The sequence below is a fragment of the Oncorhynchus clarkii genome, chromosome 16 (genome assembly GCF_045791955.1).
Source record: "Oncorhynchus clarkii lewisi isolate Uvic-CL-2024 chromosome 16, UVic_Ocla_1.0, whole genome shotgun sequence".
NCBI lineage: Eukaryota > Metazoa > Chordata > Actinopteri > Salmoniformes > Salmonidae > Oncorhynchus > Oncorhynchus clarkii.
In genome coordinates, this window is record NC_092162.1 from 59,677,292 (window position 1) to 59,704,637 (window position 27,346).

Sequence of the window (27,346 nt, forward strand, 5' to 3'; positions counted from 1 at the left end):
AATGATGAATCACGCTTCACCATCTGGCAGTCTGACTAACGAATCTGGGTTTGGCGAATGCCAGGAGAATCCTACCTGTTGGAATCCATAGTGCAAACTGTATGGTTTGGTGGAGGAAGAATAATGATCTGGGACTGTTTTTCATGGTTTGGGCCCCTTAGTTCCAGTGAAGGGGAATCTTAATGATATAGCATACAAGGACATTCTAGATGATTCTGTGCTTCCAACTTTGTGGCAAAAGTTTTGGGAAGGCCCTTTCCTGCTTCAGCATGACAATGCCCCTGTGCACAAAGCAAGGTCCATACAGAAATGGTTTGTCGAGATCAGTGTGGAAGAACTTGAATGGCCTACACAGAGCCCTGACCTCAAACCCATCGAACACCTTTGGGAGGAATTGGAATGCCGACTGCAAGCCAGGCCTAATCACCCAACCTTACTAATGCACTTGTGGCTGAATGGAAGTAAGTCCCCCAACAATGTTCCAATGTCTAGTGTAAAGCCTTCCCAGAAGGATGGAGGCTGTTATAGCAGCAAAGGGGGGACCAACTAGATTTTAATGCCTATGATTTTGGAATGAGATGTTCGACGAGCAGTTGTCTACATACTTCTGGCCATGTAATGTGTGGGGGCAAATACGTCTAAGATTTAGAATAGAAACACATATAATGCCTTATGAAGGTCTTATAATAACTGCCATTTAGCAGACACTTTTATCAAAAGCAACTTACAGTCATGTGTGCATACATTTTACATATGGGTGGTCCCAGGAATTGATCCCACTACACTGGCATTACAAGCACCATGCTCTACCAACTGAGCTACAAAGGACCACAGTTGGCCATACTTTTTATGAACTTCAGTACGAATTCCATAAAATGCATGAATGTAATAAGCACAGCACAGGTAGCACATATAAGTTGGACATCATCAGGGGGTTTCCATTTAACCAACCTCCATACTCCGTAACGTGCCCTCTGTAGTATCGCCACTCTCTGTTACCTCAACTCTCCTGCACTCTCTCTCTCCTTTCTTCTCCCTGTCCTCTCTCTCATCCCCCTTCCATGACTTTCCCACCTTTCTCTCTTCTCCATCTCCTCGTTCTTCCCCTCCTCTCTCTTCCCCTCTCTCATCCATCTCTTTCCCTCTTCTCTCTCTTCCCCTCCTCTCTCTTCCCTTCCTCTCTCTCCCCTCCTCCCAGCCTCTCAGTTCTATCCTCCTGCTCTCATTAGTCAGGGTGGTGTCCATGTATCCCCATGGTCAGGCCAGACAGCACTTAGCTAAACTAAATTCTGACCGCCGGCAGCAGTCTGACTTGTATTACCACTCCATGGCCATAATTTGGAGGAGAGGTTGTATATGCGCCGCTACTATGCACCAAAACCACACAATAAACTGGAAGAACAGGAAACATGGTCAGACCATGGCTAATACTGTCATATTTTGATCACTAGGAGAGCCACAGCAGAATCAATAATCAGAATTGACAAAAGGGACCACTGGAAATGTTTATTTTTTACAATTGGTTTGTTCAGTTATGTATCAGAAGAACCGCGGGGAGGCTCTCAGAGCCATTCTGAAATAAATGATTACAATAGCTAGCTAAGGTGTGAATCACCAGAGGCTGTTTCACCTGCCCGAGAACATCAAGAAGAGATGTGTTGCTATACATACAGTATCCATGTGTGTACTGTACAGGGCCCGTCAGGACCCTGGTGGTCCAGTGTAGGTGCTGGTTTTGCTGGTGACCAGTCTATGCTGTGTTTTCGTGGTGCCTGCAATGTGTTTTTATGGTGACCAGTCTTCGCAGTGCTTTGCTGTGTTTTGCTGGTGACCAGCCATTGCTGTGTTTTGGACACTGGTGACCAGTTTATGAAAAACCAAGTCACTTTGCAAGCCAGAAGTCAATGGCTGCTGGCTTGCAAAGTGATGTTTAGTTCCTATGGAATTGAGCCAGACTGGGGATATCCAACAATTGTAACTTTTTTCCCCTCACAAAAAATAAAAATCATCATGTCTGCCAGGGAATTTTTTACATTTTAAATAAATAAAACCATCTAAACTGGAACAACCATTTCAGTTACGGTTTGAATAAGTCCAACTAACAGATTGGATTGGTTTAGAACAATGTATGTTATTTACCTTGTGTAGCATAAGATTACATAACAAATCAATGTACAGACAATTCAAAAAATCAACTGCAATAGAGCATGCTGGGAAATATAATAATGATGAGACATCTGTGGCATTGTGTTGTGTGACAAAATGACACATTTTATGGTGGCCTTTTATTGCCACAGCACAAGGTGCACCTGTGTAATGATCATGCTGTTTAATCAGCTTCTTGATATGTCACACCTGTCAGGTGGATGGATTATCTTGGCAAAGGATACATTTAGACACATTTGTGCTTAACATTTGAGAGAAATATGAGTTGTGCATGTGAAAAATTTCAGGGATTTTTCTTTTTTCAACTCATGAAACATGGGACCAACACTTTACATGTTGCGTTTATATTTTTGTTGACTTTAAAATCCAGTGTCCAAAACACAGCGAAGGCTGGTCATCAGTGTCCAAAACACAGCGAGGCTGGTCACCAGCAAAACCAGCTAGACTATTCTGGTCAGACCAGCTTGACCAACTAGACCATGCTGGTCAGACCACCTTGACCAACTAGACCATGCTGGTCAGACCAGCTCTGACCAGCATCCAACCAGCACTGACTAGCATAGTTTATAGAGTTATAAATTCTAGGTCCCTATAGCCTCTTTGTGACAGTTAAACTGATATGAAAAGATGAGGGGGTAATATGAAATGGTTGGTAGAGGTGTAATGGAATGCTTTGTGGTATTTAGTCACAGCAGTTATCATGTTTGTGATGCTATGTTGGAACAATGGCTGCAGATTAGGCTCAGCTGTTTTAGAATATCAGGCCAATGTGGTGCTACCCACTTTTTGACATCCCAGATTCACTTTCCAAACCTTATACAAACCTCATACACTGAGCTGTGAAGATTATTCTAGAACACCTGTCAACTGCTTCATGTACTTCCCACATCAAATGTACAGTACTTCGTTTAATCCATTTGAATCAAATGGTTATTTTGTTCAATGTTATTATAGCTCAGAAAGTTCCACTTTGGACCACTTTTGTAGTCACAGTTTGAGATGTTGGTGTAACCTCAGTTCATCTAACACTCACCTGCTGCAGGTCAAGCCCCCCCTGGGAGACTGAGTACAGAGGGTGGGGGGTAAAGTCTGATGCCTCAAACACCTGCACATACACACAGGACACAGGGAGAACAGATACTAATGTGGCTTTTGAAGGAAGCTCATTTGTTACATACTGTAAAGCAGAGGAGGCTAGTGGGTTGAGCTATAGGAGGATGGGCTCATTGTAATGGCTGGAATAAACGAATGAATGGAGTAAAACATGTGGTTCCCATCTGTTTGATGTGTTTGACTCCGTTCCATTAATGCCATTACAATTCATCTGTCCTCTTATAGGTCCTCCCAGCAGCCTCCTCTGCTATAAACACAGAGTACTTAAGCAAAGCAGATATACTCATAGTAAAAACATGGAAGCTAAATTCATGTAATAAATCAAGGAGTACGAGCCTTTTAAAGTGTCATCCCAGAGCATTTTCAGCATCATAAAACCATACAGATATATTGGTAAATTCCACCGACTACATTCATTTTCCAACTGAAATGTTTAACTGAAAACCTCTTCTGTTCCTCTGAAATGTAAAGTAAAATATATAACATTTTTCTTCCTTCTGGAGTGTATTGACTGGACTTAAGATATCTTATTATGAGCACTCTCAACTCAATACCATATCAGAGGCTCAGACAGCTCATATACTGTAACAGGGTTTGGATCCCCAGGACAGGCAGGCATAGTAACCAGGCTCCACCGCGGTCCAGCCCAACGCTAGAGATCTATAGACAGTGGCTAAAATGTTTTAAACCATGGCGATCCAGACATCTCCCCCACCCCCAATCTTATCCCCCTACACTCACACAAATACATACAACCCCCACTTCACACTGGGTCAGGAACCATGAACCATAATTAGAGATCTTACATAGAATGGTGCTCTAAAGTCCCTCAATAAGTACACTGGACTATATTTCACACGATACGTCTATACAGGGATGTGTTTGTGGCGTTCTCACCTGGTTGCCAGAGATGAGAAGTGCTCCTGGGGAGAGGCTGGGCCGGTAAGGAATAGTAGCACCTTTCGGGGGAGACTGGGGAGTCAAACAGAGGACAAGGTCTGGTGTGGTGACGTATCTAAACACCTTTAAACACTAAAATAAATATGACAATTGCAAGTAAAAAATCTGTGTGATTTGATCTTTTAAATGTAGCTAATGTTGTGTCACTTATGCTGTATGGGAGGGAAAGAAATGGAGCAAATGGCATTGAAGCAGGATGACAATGAATGGTGTATTAAACTACTAATGACATTTACATGACATTTGTCACCTTGTTTTTCTCATGGTGACATTAGTCATTAATTGAACAGTTCAACCATTGAAACAGCAGCTCTTTAGGGTTGATTGGATTGTTCTTGGGTTTGTTTGTTGGGTTAGGTTTGCCTTACACACACACACACACACACACACACACACACTTAACTGACAAAAACCTACTCCCATTCAGAGAGAACTCACAAATTACAAAAGGAAACAAAACATGGGTAAAACAACACACAGGAAGTTGTATAATTTATCATAAGGATGCATGCATGGTCTTCTGGAAATGTGGAGCATCTTTTCTGCGGGAGCATATTCTTTGTATAACTTTGCATAATTTACATCCTGAAGCCAAAAGCAAGACCCTGCTGGAAGAGAATCCTAATGAAAGTTGCATGCCTTTTGACGAAAGCCCTGGAAAACTGGATCAAACTAGCTGTTAGGCAGGTCCATGCAAAAAGGACTTGTACACGGCACGTACGCATTGGAAGGAAATAATGCTCTGGGTAGTTTTTTTCCCTTTCCCCCCCCACTCCTGTTTCTCAAGAGAACAGTTGTTTAAAGGTGAACACACTTTGCTGCAGGTCAGTTTGTTTTTGGGTTAAGAGCTTGATGTTCTTTTCCAACAATGGAAAACTTGAGCCAGGGTGCTTTCCTCTGTGACTGCCTCATCAGGCTGCTCTATAATAAGGTTTCTCAGAGTCTAATAGGGTCCGCGAGCAAAGACCAGAGGATGCTGACTAATGTGTTCTGAACCGAGGAGAAGTTCACTTTAGCTGGCTCTTCAGGACGGATGCTCCACATTTCCCTAAGGCTCAGATTAGTGGATCTGTTAGTGGCTATTATTACCTCATCTATATTCTAGGTATGGCAGTAATTCAATCAAATCAACACTATGGATAACACCCAAGCTGGACAAATTTAACATTGCTCTTGTGCCACAAAAATGCAGAAAGTGTAGGGTTGATTGAATTCCACTAATGGTTATGGATGTGTGTGTGAGGGGGATAGGAAAGGGAGAAGGAGAGAAACGGCGCCCCACCTCCAGGATTACAGTGCAGATGAGTTTGACACACTGGATTACAGAGTCCTGACTCCCCGATATCGTCACCCCTCGCTCAGTAGAGTTTGGCAGCAAATCCCCTGCCACCTGTATCTGTGCTCCGGTGCTCTGCCAATGATAGGGGTTTCAGGAAAGGATTACACTGATTCAGAAAGATTTGGCATTCTAATAATCACACTGACATTGGTCAATCTCTATGGTTTGTTGACCTTTAATAAAAAATGTATGCTATTCTTGTCTATTGATGTTCTGTATTATGTCATTCTGTATTATGTTTCATGTTTTGTGTAGACCCCAGGAAAGAGTAGCTGCTGCTTTTGCAACAGCTAATGGGGATCATAATAAAATACCCCAAAAAATAGAAGGGTCGTTCCACAAAATGAGTCCCGTTTGGGTAGTGTAACTTAGTAAAAAAACAAACATTTATTTCACCAAATTTTTACACTCTGTCATGACGAGCACATGTTCAATTTAATAAAAAACATGTTTTCCCATCTCAAGAGGCATATTTAATTTTTGACAAATAAACAGGGTTGACCGTAACAAGGTTTCATCTTAAATCAGCCATAAATCCTCTTGTGACAAGGGAATGGAAGCTTGTTGTGTGCAACAGGGAGGGGCAATAGAATTCAAGCTTCACAATTGATTGATTTCTTTAAAAATGTCTAGCCTGTCTATCTGTGAGTAACAGGGTTGACGAGTTATGTTTGACCCACTCAGTTTTCCACCACAAAACACGAGAAAATGTCCAAAGAGAGTAGAACCAGCTCACCTGCTTTTACACTATGATTTGACTATTAACTGTCCAATGTTTCTTTAGAAAAAATATATTTAAAAAGGAATAGTTACAACATATTAAAACGAGAGTTCAGTTCATGTAACAGACCTTACAATGTGGGACAGGTGAGAAAAAAAAATTAACCTTAAAATGAATCACTAATCACATGAAATAAATAACAATCTTCAGAAATGACTTTGTAAAAGCAACAATAACTAGGGCTTTACAATGATGGTGAAAACTCCAACGTTTATCCAGGTTTAAGTGGATTAAAATCTTCAGAAGTCACAGATTTATTTATCATAATAAATGTATTCATAATAAAAATCATATTTATTGAATGTTCCATGTGGTCTATATCAAAGGGCACTTCATTTAATATAACAGGCTTTTAAAATCCAACATCGGTGCACAATTTCTACTTAAAATATCAAAGGGGACATTTTGTGGAATGACCCAGAGATGAAAAAAGGGGTTTTCCCCCTCATTTCACAGAGTAAGCTTAGTGACTTTGTGATAAGCTCAGCACTAAACCTTGGGTGGTCATGGATGGATGGATGTAAAGACCTGCATACAAATATCAGTGCTCTGCAAGTAAAATCAGCTTGCAGTAGAGTCAAGGCACAGTGCAACTGCCACTCTATTTGAACAAACAGAATACATAACGCACCCTGACCACAGAATATCGTGTATGGTTCCCGATAGTGGCTTAGTGCCCCTGAGATAAATACAAACCAGACATGAAACAGACTGGCATATAGTCGCCTGGAGCACTGATCAGGGAAGGGACTAACTATCTCCCCACTCTGGCTACAGTCACGTAAAATGGCTGACTTTTTTTTTTAACTCTAAAGGGACTTGTTTCTTGCCTCAAGTCAACCATGTTTTTGATATTTTCCACCAACTCAATCATCATCCCTTTATCGTAGCTTTCTTTAAACAAGTGTCAGCTCATCCAGATACGAAGCTGTGGACAGAGGTGATAGGGAGGTATGACGGGGATGCTCAATTTAGCTAACCTGGGTGCCAGTTTGTTTTTGCTTTAGGGCTCTATTCAATCTGTATTGCTGAAACATTACAGATTATGTGATAGAAATGTAAAGGTCATTTCCGATTTGAGCTGACATATGCAGCGTATACCGTGAATGCAGTCTCTGCTAGCGTGGGAACATTGCCTTTACATTTCAATCATGCTGTAACGTTGAACTTCCTTGATATGGATTGAATAGAGAGCATGGTTAACTTGTGGTAACTGAATGCAGGTAGATATTCTGAAGTCTCTCACCTCTCTGATCTCCCTGATCTTGGCCCCTCCCTTGCCAATAAGGGAGCCACACTGGCTGGCTGGGATGACTAGTCGTAGGGTCACTGGGGGTTTGCTGCTGATGGTACCGTTGGCCACCAGTGTAGTGAGATCCTGGAGAGAGGGTTGAAAAGGATGGGGAAAAGATAGAGACAGGGACAGAGAGAGAGAGAGAGAGAGAGAAAGATGGATGATAAGTCATTGATGGCATAATACCTAAAAAAAAACCCGGCTTCTACTGAACGGGGGGGGGGTCTTGAGCGGCCCTGTAAAGGTAAAGCCTTGGCCTCAATCAGGTTGTTTAAAATGTTCCTTCATTTGACCAGGTAATAAACCAGGTAGCCTCTCCTTCACTCCGGTGTGGGCGGAGATTGAGCTGGTAATTAATGAACAGTCAGGCTCCCTAAGCCTTTGAAATGTAAATGGCCCTCGCTATCTCTGTCCATCAGCAAACATCCCAATAACTCAACCTGAATACAAGTCTCTCCCCCTCTCTCTCCGTATGCCCTGGCAGAATGCAACGCACACCACATATATTTCAAACAGAATGCGTTAACTAGGCGGTGTGCAATAATCATTTCACGTACTTTACAGAGGTGCCCTCCAGGTGATTTGAGCAAAAAAACATTTATTTCTCCAACAATTCTTGTAGGCCTACTTTTTAAATAGAAAACCCATGTATCTAATGCAGCTATGATCCTTGGTTTTCTCTCAGTGTCTATATTAAGTGAGGTGGAAAGATCTAGGCAACATGGCTGACGTGGAGTTGTCTCATTATATGAGGAGCACGTAGCTCGTCAGTGGGATCGCAGGGCTCTGGGCGTCATCTATCAGATTTGATCTAAAAATATGCGTCATATCTTAACAACTGTGAATGGCACGATCCTTGCTCACTCACCAAACTCGGTGAACAACTCTCAAAAGAAAATTGGCGTAAATACGTCCGGGGGTTACAAGAATCTGCAGTCACACAAAGAGGCGCTGGGCATAATCCCCTGTGTTTGCTGTGGTTAAGATGATGAGACATCAATGGAGAATGACTAAACTGCTCCAAATAAAATCTCCTTTCCTGGGAGAAACAAGTCAAGTACAACATGTACAGTTGAAGTCGGAAGTCTACATACACCTTAGCCAAAGACATTTAAACTCAGTTTTTCACAATTCCTGACATTTAATCCTAGTAAAAATTCCCCGTTTTACGTCTGTTAGGATCACCACTTTATTTTAAGAATGTGAAATGTCAGAATAATAGTAGAGAGAAGGAATTATTTCAGCATTTATTTATTTCATCACATTACCAGTGGGTCAGAAGTTTACATTCACTCAATTAGTATTTGGTAGCATTGCCTTTAAATTGTTCAACTTGGGTCAAACGTTTCGGTAGCCTTCCACAAGCTTCCCACAATAAGTTGGGTGAATTTTGGCCCAATCCTCCTGACAGAGCGGCGGCAGGGTAACCTAGTGGTTAGAGCTCTAATCTGTCGTTCTGCCACTGAACAGGCAGTTAACCCGCTGTTCCTAGGCCATCATTGAAAATAAGAATTTGTTGTTAACTGACTTGCCTAGTTAAATTAAGGTAAAATAAAAAAGAGCTGGTGTAACTGAGTCAGGTTTGTAGGCCTCCTTGCTCGCACACGCTTACTCAGTTCTGCCCACAAATTTTCCACAGGATTGAGGTCAGGGCTTTGTGAAGGCCACTCCAATACCTTGACTTTGTTGTCCTTAGGCCATTTGCCACAACTTTGGAAGTATGCTTGGGGTCATTGTCCATTTGGAAGACCCATTTGCGACCAAGCTTTAACTTCCTGACTGATGTCTTGAGATGTTGCTTCAATATATCCACATAATTTTCCTCCTTCATGATGCCCTCTATTTTGTGAAGTGCACCAGTCCCTCCTGCAGCAAAGCACCCCCACAACATGATGCTGCCACCCCTGTGCTTCTGAGGTTGGGATGGTGTTCTTTCTGAATCATGAATTCACTGGCAACGGAGCAGAGCGAGGCCTGCATCCAGCAACATCACCAGTCACATGAGACGTTTTTTGCAGTTGTTTCAGTACAGCACTACACGGAGCGAGAGGGGGAAGGGTAAAATTCCCTGAACTAGTTTCAATGTATAAAATCACTTGGGAGTCTCTGGATTTTGGGTGAACTTCTCATTTAATAACAGTAGGGAGTAGCAGAAGAGAGACAACAATATCAATTCTTTACAATACCCATACCCAATACCCAAAAAATGTATTTTTCTTTCTATCCTTTAATTAAAGATGTCAGACACATACCACTCAGGCATGGCGAGAGGCATGCCGTGTGCTGTAGGTCAGCCAACAGGTTGCCATGACAACTCGGTAGTTTCGGCTTAATGTAGGGTTGGGAATAGGTGAGAGCTTAAGATCTTTAATGAATGCTGCACGGCGCCCTCCCAGCCAGCGTGTGTTTACTGACTGCAATGAAACAAGGCTCCGTCGACTCGACTACGCGGGGAGCGACTGTTCCAAAGCTAGGCAAGCCAAAATGTCCCTGAATCTATCATGTTAATTAGTTTGCTGATGGATAAATAGCTAAATGTTCCGCAGGTCTGCCATTATCTGTAGCTCATTAAGGGATTAAACACAAACCTCATCTGTTTAATTAATTAGCACGTTAACATATTGTCATTTGCTCTTTCATCAAAAGGCCTGAAGCACTGACGCATGTTCTCCCTCAAAACAATATGCTTTCCATAAACGGCATGGAGCCACTCGACTGTTACTCTCCTCTTGTCAGTGCTGTTCCAATGCCAAGCTCAACTTAACAAGTCACTATGCTGCTGCATAAAAGGCCGGGTGATAAATGTATTCATCAATGTGCTAGCTACACTTCACACTGCAATATTCCAAATGAGAATCGAAAAGGCTCATGAACCAAGAGCAGCAACAGTCTAACTCCTATCCAACGTCAAATTCATCTGCAGTAGATGCCAACCTGGGAAGAAATGATTTTCAATTATTAATTTACAGGATGAACTGTATAAATAAAAACATATAATTGAATTGGAAACCAGGACATCATACATCAAATAATTTGTGCAGCTGTGCCCTGCCTAAGGAAATCTCTAAGGGAAACGCTGATTGTGTTGTCTTACCTCTTCCAGTTTGTATGTGATCATGGTGAAGGCCCTGAAGACACAGTCTGTAGAACCAGTGATGGTGATGATCCTCTCTGGACAGGAGCCCTCTGAGATGTTCACCCGTGCACTGCTCTGTAGGGGGATAGACCAAGAACCAGTGTCTAGCTTTATTTACGTTCTATTAGATGAGGAGAGCATGGTTATATCATGTGGTGGATGGCGCAAATAAGGTGCACAGGTAAGAGGGCAGAGAGGTGAGGAGGACACAATGAGGTTAGTATGGATAAGAAGGGGTATGGTTAAATAGACGGAGGCCAAACTCCAGACCAGTTAAAAACTTCTTAGAGCTAGGCCTCTTTTTTCTCAATCTCCACCTGAATGACGTGTCCAAAGTAAACTGCCTGTTGCTCAGGCCCTGAAGCCAGGATATGCATATAATTGGTACCATTGGAAAGAAAACACGTTGACGTTTGTAGAAAGTTAAAATAATGTAGGAGAATATAACACAATAGATATGGTAGGAGAAAATCCAAAGAAAAACTTTTTTTTTGAGAGAGAGAGACCATGCTCTTACAATGGCAAGCATAAGGGCATACGGAAAATTAGCTCCCAGGATGCAATTCCCATGGCTTCCACATGCTGTCAGCAGTCAATGTTCAAGGTTTCAGGCTTGTAACTTCAAAAACAAATAAGAAATATCACTTTTAGTACAGGGTCACTGTCTTGGAAATTCGTGTTTGCGTGCGCTATGAAGACATAAGGAATATTATAGTTTGATTACATTTGATTACATTTTAGGGTATCTGACGAGTAAATATAAACGTATTTTGACTTGTTGAAACCAAGTTTAGGGGTATTAGGGCTATTTGTGAATTTATGAAACCTGTGCCGGTGGAAAAATATTTTGATGTGGGGCGCCGTCCTCAAACAATCACATGGCATGTTTTCACTGTAATAGCTACTGTAAATCGGACAGTGAAGTTAGATTAAGAATTTAAGCTTTCAGCCGATATAAGACACTTATATATACCTAAATGTTAAATATCCATAATTTGTATTATTATTTATTGAATTGCGCGCTCTCCAGTTTCACCGGAAGTTGTCCCGCTAGCGCCTAGGCTTAATACACCCTGCTCCACAGATAACTAACAATTTATACGGGAGCTGGATCACCCTACAGGAAGTTGACCTTGCTGTAACTAAACTCTAGGCTGGTACTCTGATTTCTCCATCAACTGTCCCTTAATTTTTCTCCAGAGCCCTGGGGTCTGGGGATCAGAGACTGGACATATGAGTATTAGAGGTATGGTGGTACTTTAACAATGTTGATTACAGTCATCTTATAGAGTCATTCTGGCACTGTGAGGACAGACAGGGCCTGGGGAGGAAGCCAAAGAGCCTCATATTGGGGAACTAACTAAAGGCATGTCTATTTGTCTGACTGACTGACTGACTGACTGGGTGGGTGGATGGAGGGCTAACTAGCATGGATGACTGGTTTACTGGCTGACTCATGCAGTGGACCTACATGGCTACATGATCACCCAGTCTAACTGCCTCTGTTTCACATTCTGCTTCATAAAGTACAACATAATAGTTTTACACCAGGAGTCAGAGGGACGAGAACCAACACAATGGCACTCAAATTACTTTTTAAACAAGGAGTTAATCAAGCGCCATCGGATCAACTGCAGCTTTGATGTTTATGAGGGAGAAACAGAAGAGACATAAAAGAGAGAAAGAGAGGGAGGAGACAAACTGAGAAATGGGGAGAGAGGGTGGTTGAGAAAGCTTGACAGGGACAGGCAGAGACAGAGAAAAGGGGGGAGAGGGAAAGACAGAGAGAAAAGAGAGAGCTTCATACAGATAGAGAGAGTGCAAAAAAGGAGAGATGAAGCCACCAGTGGCGAATAGGCAGGTCAGACTATGTGGCTGTTCTGTATGCTATACCAGTCACTCTTCCCAAACATCCAGAGAGGGTTTGAGTTTAATATTAATGCAACACAACCAATATTAGACACTGTCTCCGGTTTGATTATGTTTTGCCTTGAACTATAACCTTTTCGTGATGGTACACTTCTGGTCTACACAATAACTGGAAAATAAAGATTGCATATTGAATGCATATTGAGACAGAAACAAGATGTGATACTGATAGCTTTGGAGCTAGTTTATATACATGTATTTCATCAACCAATGACAGGCTCTACTTTGCATGTATTATGGTAATGTGGAGTACACAGATAACGAACAGTGGTGATAAGAAGCTGGTAACATACCTCTTCTCGTATTCTTTTCACCGTCTCTCCTTTCTGGGAAAGAGAAGACGAAGGACAACTTTGAAGTAAGGTGTGTGTGTGTGATTTGTTAAAGTGGTGTTCTCAACTTGCATATTGAAATCCATCTGTACTTCAAATCACTATTAAACAGATACTTTTCTTCACATTGACTACATTTCCCCTCCATTGAAAAGTAATCGGAGCTAACACGGCATAGAAAATAGAATCCTCTACCAATCTGAGATGGATGGCACCATGCTTACAAACAGTATTCTCATCCCATCCACATCTGAAATGTTAATATCTATCCATTTTCACTTCAATCTCTTCCTTTATGTTCACATCTATAGCCCTCTACTCTTCTAGTATCAACTCTTAATGTCTGTCCTGTCCTTGTGTGAGATCCTTTCTGTGTGGCCTGCAGCCAGCCAGCCTGCCAGGCACGTCACCCAGGCTCAGGAGTAGAATTAAGTCACACCTCTGTCATACATCCTCTGTCAGCTTTATATTGCCTCCCCATCTGTCACTTTTATATTGGCCTCAGCCCATCATTCTCTCCTCCCTTCTCCAAGTGATTCTACCACCTACGCCTATGACATTGACAACCAGATGTGTTCTAATAAAAACACAACCATACTATTTTGTGTACTTAGCAACACCTGTTATTTAATTCTAAATAGTATGCTAGTGTGTAGTTTGGGAAATTTTAGAGGTTGTGGTTCTGGAGGCCAGCAGAGATAGAGTTGAGGAATGAAAGAGGGGGAAGGGAGCAATTAACACAAGTGCTTTGGATGGAGAGCCTGGTTACAGGTCTGTTTCAGCACGGTATGTGCAAAACAGAGCATTTCTCGCTCCCATCTCCATCTCTATGTATCCCCTTTTCTTCTTCGTCAGTCTGTCTGTTCTCTCTCCCCTCTTTCTTATCCCCTGTTTCTCTTAATATTTTATATCCTCTGTGTTGGTTTCCCCATCCCCCCTACTCTCGCTCTCTCTCTCTCTCTCTCTCTCTCTCTCGCTCTCTCACTCACTCTTTCTCTCTACCTGTTCTATTACAGGGCAAGTGAGAGCCAGCAAGGGGGTAAAGAGCAACCTAAACCCGCCCTAGAAGACACTAAACTGGAAAAGAGTAGCCTACACCCCTCCTAGTACACACAACTGATAGAGAGCAGCCTACACTCCAACTAGGAGACACTAAACTGGTCAAGAGCAGCCTACACTCCTCCTAGTAGACACTAAACTGGTAAAGAGCAGCCTACACTCCTCCTAGTAGACACTAACCAGGTAAAGAGCGGCCTACACTCCTCCTAGTAGACACTAAACGGACAAAGAGCAGCCTACACTCCTCCTAGTAGACACTAAACTGGTAAAGAGCGGCCTACACTCCTCCTAGTAGACACTAAACGGATAAAGAGCAGCCTACACTCCTCCTGGTAGACACTAAACTGGTAAAGAGCAGCCTACACTCCTCCTGGTAGACACTAAACTGGTAAAGAGCAGCCTACACTCCTCCTAGTAGACACTAAACTGGTAAAGAGCGGCCTACAGGACGGGGTTCCTATAGCAGACACTAAACGGGCTGACAGTAATATGCCTTTCGGAGCTCCGTTTCAACCGGAGGTTTGCACTAATGTTTCTGTTTGATGGATTACTGTATTACATTAGAGGGTAGAGAGGTCTGAAGTGGCTTGGTTTAAGGCAATTACATTTACAGTCACAAAATTGTGTGTCAGGAGGCCTTATGTCTGTTGTGCTTTTACAGTAGAATGGAAAGACATAGAAAAATCATTCCACATAGATTGGTTTATGAACACTTACAAAATGGCATGGTGTGAAGCGTCTATTTTTAATAGAGGATAATTCCCATCACTTGTGTTAGTACAATATTAATCTAATTCTAGAAAATGTCTTAATTGATCTGAAAATAGGCATCCCTTGTGATAACAGCATGTCTTGGATCAGAAAGCCCCTCTGAATACTGTATCTCTTCAGATATGAGTTTTAAATAACATTTATATGATAGAAGAAAAATATAAGCCTTCTTACCTTGCCTATGATGCTGCCAACTTCCTAAAAATACCAGGGGATAAAAAAAATATAGATTCCTGAATTAAAGAAATACAAGATTCTGAGAAATATCTACCTCTGCTTTCCAGAGACTCCTATCACCAACAGCGTCTTTTTTTGTGCTAAATCGACATACAGTGAGCTCCAAAAGTACTGGGACAGTGACACATTTTTTGGTTATTTTGACTCTTTGGATTTTAAATGATACAATGACTATGAGGTAAAAGTGCAGACTGTCAGGTTTAATTTGAGGGTATTTTCATCCATATCTGGTGAACCGTTTATATATTACAGCAATTTTTGCAAATTCACGTATGTGTATTAAAGTAGTACAAGGTTTAGTATTTGGTCCCATATTCCCAGCATGCAATTTTTACACCAAACTTGTGACTCTACAAACTTGTTGGATGCATTTTCCGTTTGATTAGGTTTAGTTTCAGATGATTTGGTGCCCAATAGAATTGGATGGTAAATAATTAATTTACTTTTATTGTAAAACATATTTTATTTTTATGTAACCTTTATTTAACTAGTAAAGTCAGATAAGAACAAATTCTTATTTACAATGAATGCCTAACCCGGCCAAACCTGGACGACGCTGGGCCAATTGTGCGCCGCCCTATGGATCTCCCAATCACGGCTGGATGTGAAACAGCCCGGATAAGAATAGACTGTTTCTAAACACTTCTACATTAATGTGGATGCTACCATGATTAAGGATAAAAACTATTTAATTCATTTTATAAAAGGGCTGTAAAGTTACAAAATGTGGAAAAGGGGTCTGAACACTTTCCAAATGCACTGTATTATCAGTATACTGTCTTAACCAAATCTCACATGTACAGTTGAAGTCGGAAGTTTACATACACCTTAGCCAAATACATTTAAACTAAATTTTTCACAATTTCTGACATTTAATCATAGGAAACATTCCCTGTCTTAGGTCAGGTAGGATCATCACTTTATTTTAAGAATGTGAAATGTCAGAATTATAGTAGAGAGAAGGATTTATTTCAGCTTTTATTTCTTTCATCACATTCCCAGTGGGTCAGAGGTTTACATACACTCAATTAGTATTTGGTAGCATTGCCTTTAAATTGTTCAACTTGGGTCAAATGTTTTGGGTAGCCTTCCACAAGTTTCCCACAATAAGTTAGGTGAATTTTGGCCCATTCCTCCTGACAGAGCTGGTGTAACTGAGTCAGGTTTGTAGGCCTCCTTGCTCGCACATGCTTTTTCAGTTCTGCCCACAAATGTTCTATGGGATTGAGGTCAGGGCTTTGTGATGGCCACTCCAATACCTTGACTTTGTTGTCCTTAAGCCATTTTGCCACAACTTTGGAAGTAGGCATGGGGTCATTGTCCATTAGGAAGACCCATTTGTGACCAAGCTTTAACTTCCTGACTGATGTCTTGAGATGTTGCTTTAATATATCCACATTATTTTCCATCCTCATGATGCCCTCTATTTTTGAAGTGCACCAGTCCCTCCTGCAGCAAAGCACCCCACAACATAATGCTGCCACCCCCGTGCTTCACGGTTGGAATGGTGTTCTTCGGCTTGCAAGCCTCCCCCTTTTTCCTCCAAACACAACGATGGTCATTATGGCCAAACAGTTATATTTTTCTTTCATCAGACCAGAGGGACATTTCTCCAAAAAGTACGATCTTTGTCTCCATGTGCAGTTGCAAACCGTAGTCTGGCTTTTTATGGTGGTTTTGGAGCAGTGGCTTCTTCCTTGCTGAGAGGCCTTTCAGGTTATGTCGAGATAGGACTCGTTTTACTGTGGATGTAGATACTTTTCTACCTGTTTCCTCCAGCATCTTCACAAGGTCCTTTGCTGTTGTTCTGGGATTGATTTGCACTTTTTGCACCAAAGTGCGTTCATCTCTAGGAGACAGAACGCGTCTCCTTCCTGAGCAGTATGACAACAGCATGGTGTTTATACTTGCGTACTATTGTTTGTACAGATGACCGTGGTACCTTCAGGCATTTGGAAATTGCCCCCAAGGATGAACCAGACTTGTGGAGGTCTACAATTATTTTTCAGAGGTCTTGGCTGATTCTTTTGATTTTCCCATGATCTCAAGCGAAGAGGCACTGAGTTTGAAGGTAGGCCTTGAAATATTTCCACAGGTACACCTCCAATTGACTCAAATTATGTCAATTGGAAGCTTCTAAAGCTATGACATAATTTTCTGGAATTTTCCAAGCTGTTTAAAGGCACAGTCAACTTAGTGTTTGTAAACTTCTGACCCACTGGAATTGTGATACAGTGAAATAATCTGTCTGTACACAATTGTTGGAAAAATTACTTGTGTCATGCACAAAGTAGATGTCCTAACTGACTTGAAAACTATAATTTGTTAACAAGAAATTTGTGGAGTGGTTAAAAAACTAGTTTTAATGACTACAACCTAAGTGTATGTGTACTTCTGACTTCAACTGTATATTATTTACATTCTACAAAGAAGAGCAGGAGCAGGAGTCAGGAGGGAGATCATATTACAAAATTATGTTTTTAAAATCCAACATTTGAATCCGAATACTTTAACTAATCCCTAAGCATTCATTCCTATATACCTACAGTTATTCCCATACAATTACTCTTATATATTTCCAGTTATTCCCATACAATTACTCTTATATATTTCCAGTTATTCCCATACAATTACTCTTATATATTTCCAGTTATTCCCATACAATTACTCTTATATATTTCCAGTTTTTCCCATACAATTACTCTTATATATTTCCAGTTATTCCCATACAATTACTCTTATATATTTCCAGTTATTCCCATACAATTACTCTTATATATTCACAGTCATTCCCATCCCCTCAAACTGTACCTTGCCGTGCATGAGCAGTCGGAGTGTAAGGGTCACACCCAGGCCCCCGTCTCCGAAGTCCTGCTCACAGTTCATAGTGATGTGGGAGTTGCACACAGGGAGACGCATGAACAAGGCTCATCCAATGGTCACGCTGTCAGATGAAGACTGTTGCTCTCTCTCTTCTCTGTCACTCCCCAGTCCTTCAAAGCTCTGCTGAGACAAAGTAAAGGAAATGCCATTTGTTAGACTTGATATCTGTTTCGTATCAATACAACTAGATTTCAATACAAACACTCTTACCCATTTGTTGTGATGTTTTACCTCAACATCTTAATGATGTGATATCAACTAGCACGTCACTTTGCAATAGGAAGTCGATGGATAAATCTCCTGTTTGCATGACAAGACAGAGCCACCATCCCATCTCAATCTCACAATGCAGGATGCTTGAAACAGAATCTGAATTCAGAGTGTTAAATTCAAATCAGTCACACTCAGTGAGTCCTGCTCCATGGCCATTGTGCTTTCTGTAGCTGTTCAAGGTCTAACCCACTGAACACCTGCATTGTGGGCTTCACAGAAAGTGAGTACAGTATGCAGACTGATGTCTATCTCTAAGGTAACCATTATGAACTAGTTGAACAGGGCATTGAGGACAGCATAAAGCTCAAACAAGTTCACAATATCCTGTTGAATGTAAGGTTTGCCCATCAATGTGCACATTAAAGCAATATATCTCAACCCACTGATAATGAAGCAGCAATGTCCCATCCTTCTGAGGTAATTGTAAATTGGTGGTCATCCATAACTAACATTCTGACAACACTGCTCACGTCAAGTTACAAAATACATTTACACATACATGTTAATCAATCATTGCACCCACACTGCTCGCGCGCTTGAACTTGGATCTATTTGCGACGCTTGACGCACTGCAAGTCCCGCCTCACCCATCTCCTCATTGGTTTTTAGGAGCATATACCCAAGTGGGTGATTGAATGATGAACTGAGGTCCACACTCCCGTCCAGTTGTTGGTGCTAAGGCACCTTAAAGTTGGTTGCCAACCGCCATATAAAGTCCAAAGAAGAGGAAGCCTGATGTCTGCTAGAAACTAACTCTGTTTCGCCTTTTATCTGTGGATTAATCGAGTCAGCATGTAAGTCAGAATGATGAAGAAATAATGTGTGAGCAGGCTATTGACTCCCAGCAGTGCTGCTGTCAGCTGCAGGGTTCCAGGCCACTCTGGCTAACGGGGAGATTGGGCCCTAATAGACAACGAGTGGGTGTTAGTGAGTACAGGATGAGACTGACTGGCCCATGATTAACTGGCAGCCGACGTCCCTATAATCAGAGAGGTTGGAGAATGACAGCACACAATGGCCTGGTTTCCTTGCGTACATGAGTTATGCGACGATTGTTCCTTTCAAACGTTTTAATTGTAGGTTACAATAGCACTTTGGTTTCAAAAAGTGCATTTAATTAGATTACAGCTTGCAGTTGTTTCAGTTCTTCAGCTTATTAAAAAACTGTGCTGTGCTGTACTGTGATGTGCTCCAACAATGTGAAGACTAGGCTGTTGTACACATAAATAGATAAGCTTCAGCACCAGTGAGAAAGAAACGGGTAAGATGGAGGTGCAGAGATTTGAACATGTTCACCACATCAGTTTCCAATGAGACACCTTTCCACTGAATTCAGTATGACAGTGCACTACTGGGTACACTGCGTGCATGTCAGTTCTTGTGACATATTGTGAGTCACCTGGGTGCTCGGCAGTCTAGGCACACAGGGTGTATAATTAGCTTATGGAGATATTTACGTTTCCTCTTGATTTATGGTGGATTCTGACTGTTGTCAGCCCAGACAGAGTAAGTACAGGGTTTGTTATATAAATAGCTGGCTTCTGCACCAGTAGAAGTAATCAAACTAAGCGCACAATCCCTAAGAGCAAATGAAGAGCTGCAAAATTACCACATAATATTTGGGTAATTTTGATAAATCATCTTCATCAGTTATTCTCCAGAGTAATTCACTCAATGCCATTCCAGACACAGCCATTTCAGGTAGTAGTAAAAGGAAATGGCCCATGTTTTTTCTATTGGTATTTTCAAGTGATGTATGAAATTGTATTCATTTCCTGAAATGAATTAGAATCGACCCAAACTCTGGCACTGTACTGCAGTCCACATGCACACACACATAGCCCCAGCCCTCTGCACTAACACTAATAATGATACATCTCATTTGTATGATGTTTTCTGATTAAGTCAGAGCAGTCCAGCTGACGCTGCAGTCGCCTGCATATGGATTCTGTTCTGCACTTGTCCCCTGTAGAGCGGCTCGCATATCCCATCGTCCCTGTTTGTTCAAAGCCACTTGTTTTAATAGGAACGCTGCTGACTGTCAGCCAAGTGCATTCCACCTAGCCTTCAACACCAGGTATGCTGCTGCTGGCCTACTGATTAAGACATCACTGAGAAACACAATCGCTCCCTCCGGCTTCAAGCAGGTTCCTTGTTTCTTAACCTGCCTCTTCACATCGCTTCATACATTTTTCAAACTCTTTTAGGGCGGCATGTGGGGGTGTATTTTTGTAAGTGTCCATGTTGTTTTTGTGCAGGCAGGTTAGAGTATGTCATATGTGTGGAGATCATGGTTAATCAAAAGGAGTCTGCTGTTTGACAAAATGCTATTCCTCAGAGGCCCCTTCTAGACAGGTTTAATAGCATGGGCTGCTAGCTATCTGTTTATTTATGTACAGTATGCATGCAGAGGCTCTTTAAACCTAACATGCCATCCCTCTCTGACTATCATGTGGTAGCTTGGCTGCTACTTGCCTAAGCCTGTGGTGTCCGATTAATTACCACGGCACAGCCTTGCAATGCTGGCCTGTCAGCAACGGCCAGAGAGCAAAGCAGAGTGGCGCTGATAAGGTATGAACTGGGCTAGAAACAACTTTATCTGCTTTTAAAGAGACACAATGGATTGACTTGACAACATTATCTAGGGTAATTTACTCCTTTATATTAAAGCCTCACACAATTATGTCCAAGATGTTACACAAAATAGTGGCCCAAGCGCTGACCACAGATGAACTGAAAAGCAAACATTCCCTCTCTTATCTTTGAAAGAGACAAAATGCAGAGTTTACTCCTGCGTGCATCATGCTCCAAAACACATCTGATTATCATGACACACACATTTACGTAACGGCGCGCTAACTTCATTATGCTGTAGGGCACGGCTAAAAAGTTAGCACTTTATTGCATTAGGAGAATGGTTGGAGGGATCATCATGTGCTGCTCTCTGGGCTGATAACAAGGCACGTGCTATATGTCTGTGAGGCGAGGGGGCGGTGTGATGAGCCTCTGAACTAACCCATTCTCAGAATCCCAAGCACCAGTGTTCCAGAATGAACAAAGCCCCTCTGTTCTAAATTAAAACTCAGTTCTACTCAGAACTCAGGGCAGGGCAATTAGAGAGGTACCAGACTGCACCGCAGGGTGAGGACAAGGCAGAGGCAGGGTGGACAGCAGCTACACAGTCCTATAGGTCTGTCTCTCTGTATGTTCGTTGAACCTCACACAGTAGTGTTGCTCTGTCTAATTGGACAGTCTGATGATTTATTCAATTGTGATTCATTACTTGGGAGGATCTCAATATTCACAAAAAAAGTAAAAAGTAATAATATCATAAACACATTCCAAGAACCCCCAAATACATGTTACTTTCCTCTTGGTTATTACACTAACAAGTATAACTACTCATTTTTAGGCCCCTTTAACAAAAAGTTCAAAATGTCATTGTTGCATTGTTTTTTCTACTCTCCTTTCTTGGAGCGCACATCAAAGACGTGACAGAGAAGAGCAGCTGTCCTGCCATCCCTCGACACTGATTGTTTTCTCTCTGTCTGTGTTTCCAGGAGTGGCCTGAGAGACTGCTGAAGATGAAAAGAATGGTGTTTGACCCACTTGTCTCACCGATTTGGACACCAGTTCTGAGACTAGGATGGCACTAACACAGCGACACAACAGCAGGCCTGGGCATGGCTCTGGATCTGGGCCTAAGCCAAGGGGAACAGAGGGGGAACAGAGGGAGTGAGGAATGGGGACATACCTCATCACCTTGGAGAGAAAAGAAACAGGGTTCCCTCTGCATACTGTACATATAAAGGGTGAGGGGTATAGGGTATCCAGAGGGGAAAGGGACACACAGAGGGGAAAGGGTGTCAACTTGCATACACAAGTTGTGTAAGGGCAGAGGGCGCAAAGTAGACCACTTCACTGTTCACACACACCACACGCGTACACACCCAAACATACAGTTGAAGTCGGAAGTTTACATACACCTTAGCCAAAGACATTTAAACTCAATTTTTCACAATTCCTGACATTTAATCCTAGTAAAAATCCCCCGTCTTAGGTCAGTTAGGATCACCACTTTATTTTAAGAATGTGAAATGTCAGAATAATAGTAGAGAGAAGGATTTATTTCAGCTTTTAATTCTTTCATCACATTCCCAGTGGGTCAGAAGTTTACATACATTCAATTAGTATTTAGCAGGATTGCCTTTAAATTGTTTAACTTGGGTCAAACGTTTCGGGTAGCCTTCCACAAGCTTCCCACAATAAGTTGGGGGAATTTTGGCCCATTCCTCCTGACAGAGCTGGTGTAACTGAGTCAGGTTTCTAGGCCTCCTTGCTCACACACGCTTTTTCAGTTCTGCCCACAAATTTTCTATGAGATTGAGGTCAGGGCTTTGTGAAGGCCACTCCAATACCTTTTGTTGTCCTTAAGCCATTTTGCGACACCTTTGGAAGTATACGGCAGGGTAGCCTAGTGGTTAGAGCGTTGGACTAGTAACTGGAAGGTTGCAAGTTCAAACGCCCGAGCTGACAAGGTACAAATCTGTTGTTCTGCCCCTGAACAGGCAGTTAACCCACTGTTCCTAGGCTGTCATTGAAAATAAGAATTTGTTATTAACTGACTTGCCTAGTTAAATAAAAATGCTTGGGATCATTGTCCATTGGGAAGACCCATTTGCGACCAAGCTTTAACTTCCTGACTGATGTCTTGAGATGTTGCTTCAATATATCCACATACTTTTCCTCCTCATGATGCCATCTATTTTGTGAAGTGCACCAGTCCCTCCTGCAGCAAAGCATCCCCACAACATGATGCTGCCACTCCCGTGCTTCAAGGTTGGGGTGGTGTTCTTCGGCTTGCAAGCCTCCCCCTTTTTCCTCCAAACATAACGATAGTCATTATGGCCAAACAGTTCTATTTTTGTTTCATCAGACCAGAGGACATTTCTCCAAAATGTACGATCTTTGTCCCCATGTGCAGTTGCAAACCATAGTCTGGCTTTTTATGGTGGTTTTGGAGCAGCAGCTTCTTCCTTGCTGAGCGGTCTTTCAGGTTATGTCGATATAGGACTTGTTTTACTGTGGATACTTTTGAGATACTTTGTGTACTTTTGAGATACTTTGTGTACTTTTGAGATATATAGATACCTTTGTACCCATTTCCTCCAGCATCTTTACAAGGTCCTTTGCTGTCGTTCTGGGATTGATTTGCACTTTTCACACCAAAGTACGTTCATCTCTAGGATGCAGAATGCGTCTCCTTCCTGAGCGGTATGACGGATGTGTGGTCCCATGGTGTTTATACTTGCGTACTATTGTTTGTACAGATGAACGTGGTACCTTCAGGCATTTGGTCTTGGTTGATTTCTTTAGATTTTCCCATGATGTCAAGCAAAGAGGCACTGCGTTTGAAGGTAGGCCTTAAAATACATCCACAGGTACACCTCCAATTGACCCAATCAGAATCTTCTAAAGCCATGACATCATTTTCTGGAATTGTCCAAGCTGTTTAAAAGGCACAGTCAACTTAGTGTATGTAAACTTCTGACCCACTGGAATTTAGATACAATGATATAATTTGTCTGTAAACAATTGTTGTGAAAAAAAAGTAGAGTCCTAACCAACTTGCCAAAACTATAGTTTGTTAACAAGGAATTTGTGGAGTGGTTGAAAAACGAGTTTTAATGACTCCAACCTAAGTGTATGTAAACTTCCGACTTCAAATGTACATGATAACACCCCCGCACCACCACCACACACACAAACACACAAAGGGAGAGGGTGTCCACTTTTAACAAGGGAGAGGATAGGCTTTGATCACAAGGTCCTCAGCTGTTGAGATGCTAGAAGGGAAAAAGTCATCTAGGGGCCACAGCAACTGCCATACTGCCTTTAGTACTGCAGATAAGCAACACTAGGGCTGGAAGGGATCAATTCTATTTCAATCCCATTTCAGTCATTTCAAGGGATTAATTGAAAATAACCCAATATCAATTAACCTCTAGAGTTAACTGAAATTACAGAATTAATCCAGAACCTGAAGATGAATTACTGAATAAAAGCACAACTAGTGAGTTAATGTAAAAAAAACATTTCAAATAAAATCAACATTGCCATTGTTAGAGCAAGAACATGAAATATATTCATAATTCATGTCTTAAATGATGTAGTACTGCCAACGCTATTTCTGAGGGTCAGAGAGACCTCGGCACCACATTAACCAACAGAAAGGTATACGCCTCCCTATTTTATAGAGAGCGCAGAGTACACAACCAGCTTCTCTTCAGCAAACAACAGTGGTCAGACAGACACTTAGGTTCTAATGGCATCACTCGTCCACTCCAAACCCTAATGAGGTCTATAGGGAACACGCTTCCTCCATTTCCTCTGATATCATTCATACCCATCAAAATGCCCTGTCTTTGTGTTGCAGTAGGGTCCAAACATGAGGGAAAGGGTAAAGGCTCTAATTATGAAGGAGAGACAGGGTAATCAAAAGCCAAATGATAAAGGGGGAGAGTTCATTCAGACAGGGTTGACTTTTGGAACAGATAATCTGCCACACAAAGTGAGGATGGTGATGATTTGATGTTGTCTTTGGCTTTGGCTTTCATAGGTACAATTTGTCTTTGGCTTTCATAGGTACAATTGGGTACCATAGGTACACACTGAAAGTGATGGAATTGAACCTTAAAGGTACAACCCAGTCTTTGGCTACAACCCAACAGGTTGTCCAGATCCTGATCCACCATTTGGTAAACACAAGTCAAAATAACCTATTTCACACAACCAAACCTTATTTGATATGTTCTGTGTCAGCAGCATGTCTGTAGCTGCAGCTGTACACAGCCTTCAGCAATGTCAGGGCCATGCCCAGACATATTCAGCATAATTGGAGGAATACGTACTTAAGCAACCGGTTGGAATGGGTCAAATCGAATGCGTATGTAAAACTGAGGCCAGTCTCTTTTAACCTTTTACTGCAGTGGGCTAAATCAGGGTCATACAGTGTCGAGGGATGGCAGGACAGCTGCTTTTATCTGTCACATCTTTGATAAGCACCAAGTAATCTTAAACAAATATACTTTGAAACAAAAGTATACAGCTCACACACATGGTTATGGGCTTAAAAAAAGAAGACACCTGTACCATGTCAGATATATCATTAAAATGTATTAAATTTTGAGTTTGCATCCAAATATTACACTTCATATACATCACAGAAGATTGAAATATAACAAAACCGTTTGACATAGAATCACCAGATTTTTTGGCATTAAAATAAATACATAAATCATGATTATTAATTATGAAAAATATGATTATATATAACTCAATTTTTTTTACCAGGTAAGTTGATAAGAACACATTCTCATTTAAAGCAACAATCTGGGGAATAGTTACAGGGGAGATGAATGAGCCAATTGGAAGCTGGGGATGATTAGGTGGCCATGATGGTATGAAGGTCAGATTGGGAATTTAGCCAGTTCACCAGGGTTAGCACACCTACTCTTACGATAAGTGCCATGGGATCTTTAGTGGCCACAGAGAGTCAGGACAACCGTTTAACATCTCATCCAAAAGACGGCACCCTACACAGGGCAATGTCCCCAATCACTGCCCTGGGGCATTGGGATATTTTTTTAAGACCAGAGGAAAGATTGCCTCCAACTGGCCCCCCAACACCACTTCTAACAGCATCTGGTCCCCCACCTAGGGACCAACCAGGACCAACCCTGCTTAGCTTCAACAGCAAGCCAGCAGTGGGATGCAGGATGGTATGCTGCTGGCAAATAACATTAATAACGTTCCACCCATGAGGCCACTATGTCATTTGACTGCAGGAAAGGGCTAGTAGTTATTTAAGTTTGCTCAGTATTACCAATATATTGTAAGCCCCTATGAAAACTAAAGCTTTTTCAGCAAAGTGGAATATAAGTCTATTCTCTAGAAATAAACACTCAGTCGAGTTCTAAACTTAAAAACATTAAAGACATTCAGTTCACCCTCAAGGATGAAAACGTTACTTGAGCATGGCTGCTTTTGACTTTCTCTCCACAGAGGGGGGAGAGAGAGAGAAAGAGAGCGAGGAGAGAGAGAGAGACACGAGGCTGCAAAGAAACAAGAGGCTTGAAATTAAAGACCAGTGTTTGATCTCTCAGCGTCTCTGTCTCCTTCTCTGTCACTTAGACCCCTGTTTTATCTCTCAAAGTCTCTGTCACTTCTAACGGGAGGGGTCAAGCCTCGGCACAGGGGGGACTTCCTACTTCCATCCTTCCCTCTGTATCAGATCCAGCATTAATCTGGAACTGTGCCTGCCTGCCCAGCCAAACCCAGCCCCCTAGAGAGGGTTACAAGACCCCTGACTGTCTCCTACTTTAGCCAGTTTACTGCCGCAGAGAGGAGTCCAGCAGCCCTGCCCTGGTACACTGCTGGCTGGCCACCTTAGCCATATGATCCTTAGCTCACTGTGTGCTCTTACTGAAGCAGTTTATTTAACGTCATCTGAGTTCATTCTCAGGCAAGTGAAGTCAGTGAACATGTTCTCTGACTTCCTATCTATCGGCTGTCCCTGTAGAAGAACCCTTTGAAGAACGCCCTTTGGTTCCAGGTAGAACCCTTTCACAGAGGGTTCTACAATAAACCCAAAAGAGTCCTACCTGGAACCAAAAAGGGTTCTCCTATAGGGACAGCCAAAGAACCCTTTTGGAACCCTTTTTTCTAAGAGCTCAGGGAATCAACGAGGGGAAAGGATGCATTATGTCATGGCAACTGGTAGAGATATCAATCCATCTCCACTCTTTTGAAGGACATCATCTCCTTAGAAACACATCAGATGAGATGAAGCTGGAGAGGAGAGAGTGACACCCCTTTGACACTATCATTAGAAGGGTGTGTTTGAGCTTTATAAGTATTATTAATGAGTTGGGTTAACAACTGACGCCATAAAGTCAGTATGACATTATGTCATTACATAAAATGACAGTTGTCTCTGGTTGTCAGTCTGGTGCAGTCCTGTCAGCCCTCAATCCATGCTAGCTCATGCATGTGAAACGGATTTGTCATTTGC

The 27,346-nt window shown here is 42.0% G+C and overlaps 1 protein-coding gene across 2 annotated transcripts in view; it reads right to left on the minus strand.

Moving 5' to 3' along the window:
- Positions 1–27,346, minus strand: part of LOC139368851 (poly(rC)-binding protein 4-like) — a 56,872-nt gene that overhangs the window by 19,129 nt on the left and 10,397 nt on the right. The window contains exons 2-9 of one of the 2 annotated variants that reach the window (XM_071108265.1): positions 17,929–18,123; positions 15,055–15,078; positions 13,012–13,044; positions 10,748–10,864; positions 7,606–7,737; positions 5,522–5,650; positions 4,177–4,251; positions 3,200–3,271 (exon numbers count right to left, since the gene is read on the minus strand). In XM_071108265.1, the coding sequence (XP_070964366.1) occupies positions 3,200–3,271; positions 4,177–4,251; positions 5,522–5,650; positions 7,606–7,737; positions 10,748–10,864; positions 13,012–13,044; positions 15,055–15,078; positions 17,929–18,036 (690 nt within the window). In that variant the 5' untranslated portion in view covers positions 18,037–18,123. The remainder of the gene's footprint in view (positions 1–3,199; positions 3,272–4,176; positions 4,252–5,521; positions 5,651–7,605; positions 7,738–10,747; positions 10,865–13,011; positions 13,045–15,054; positions 15,079–17,928; positions 18,124–27,346) is intronic. The other variant, XM_071108266.1, reaches the window with a different exon arrangement.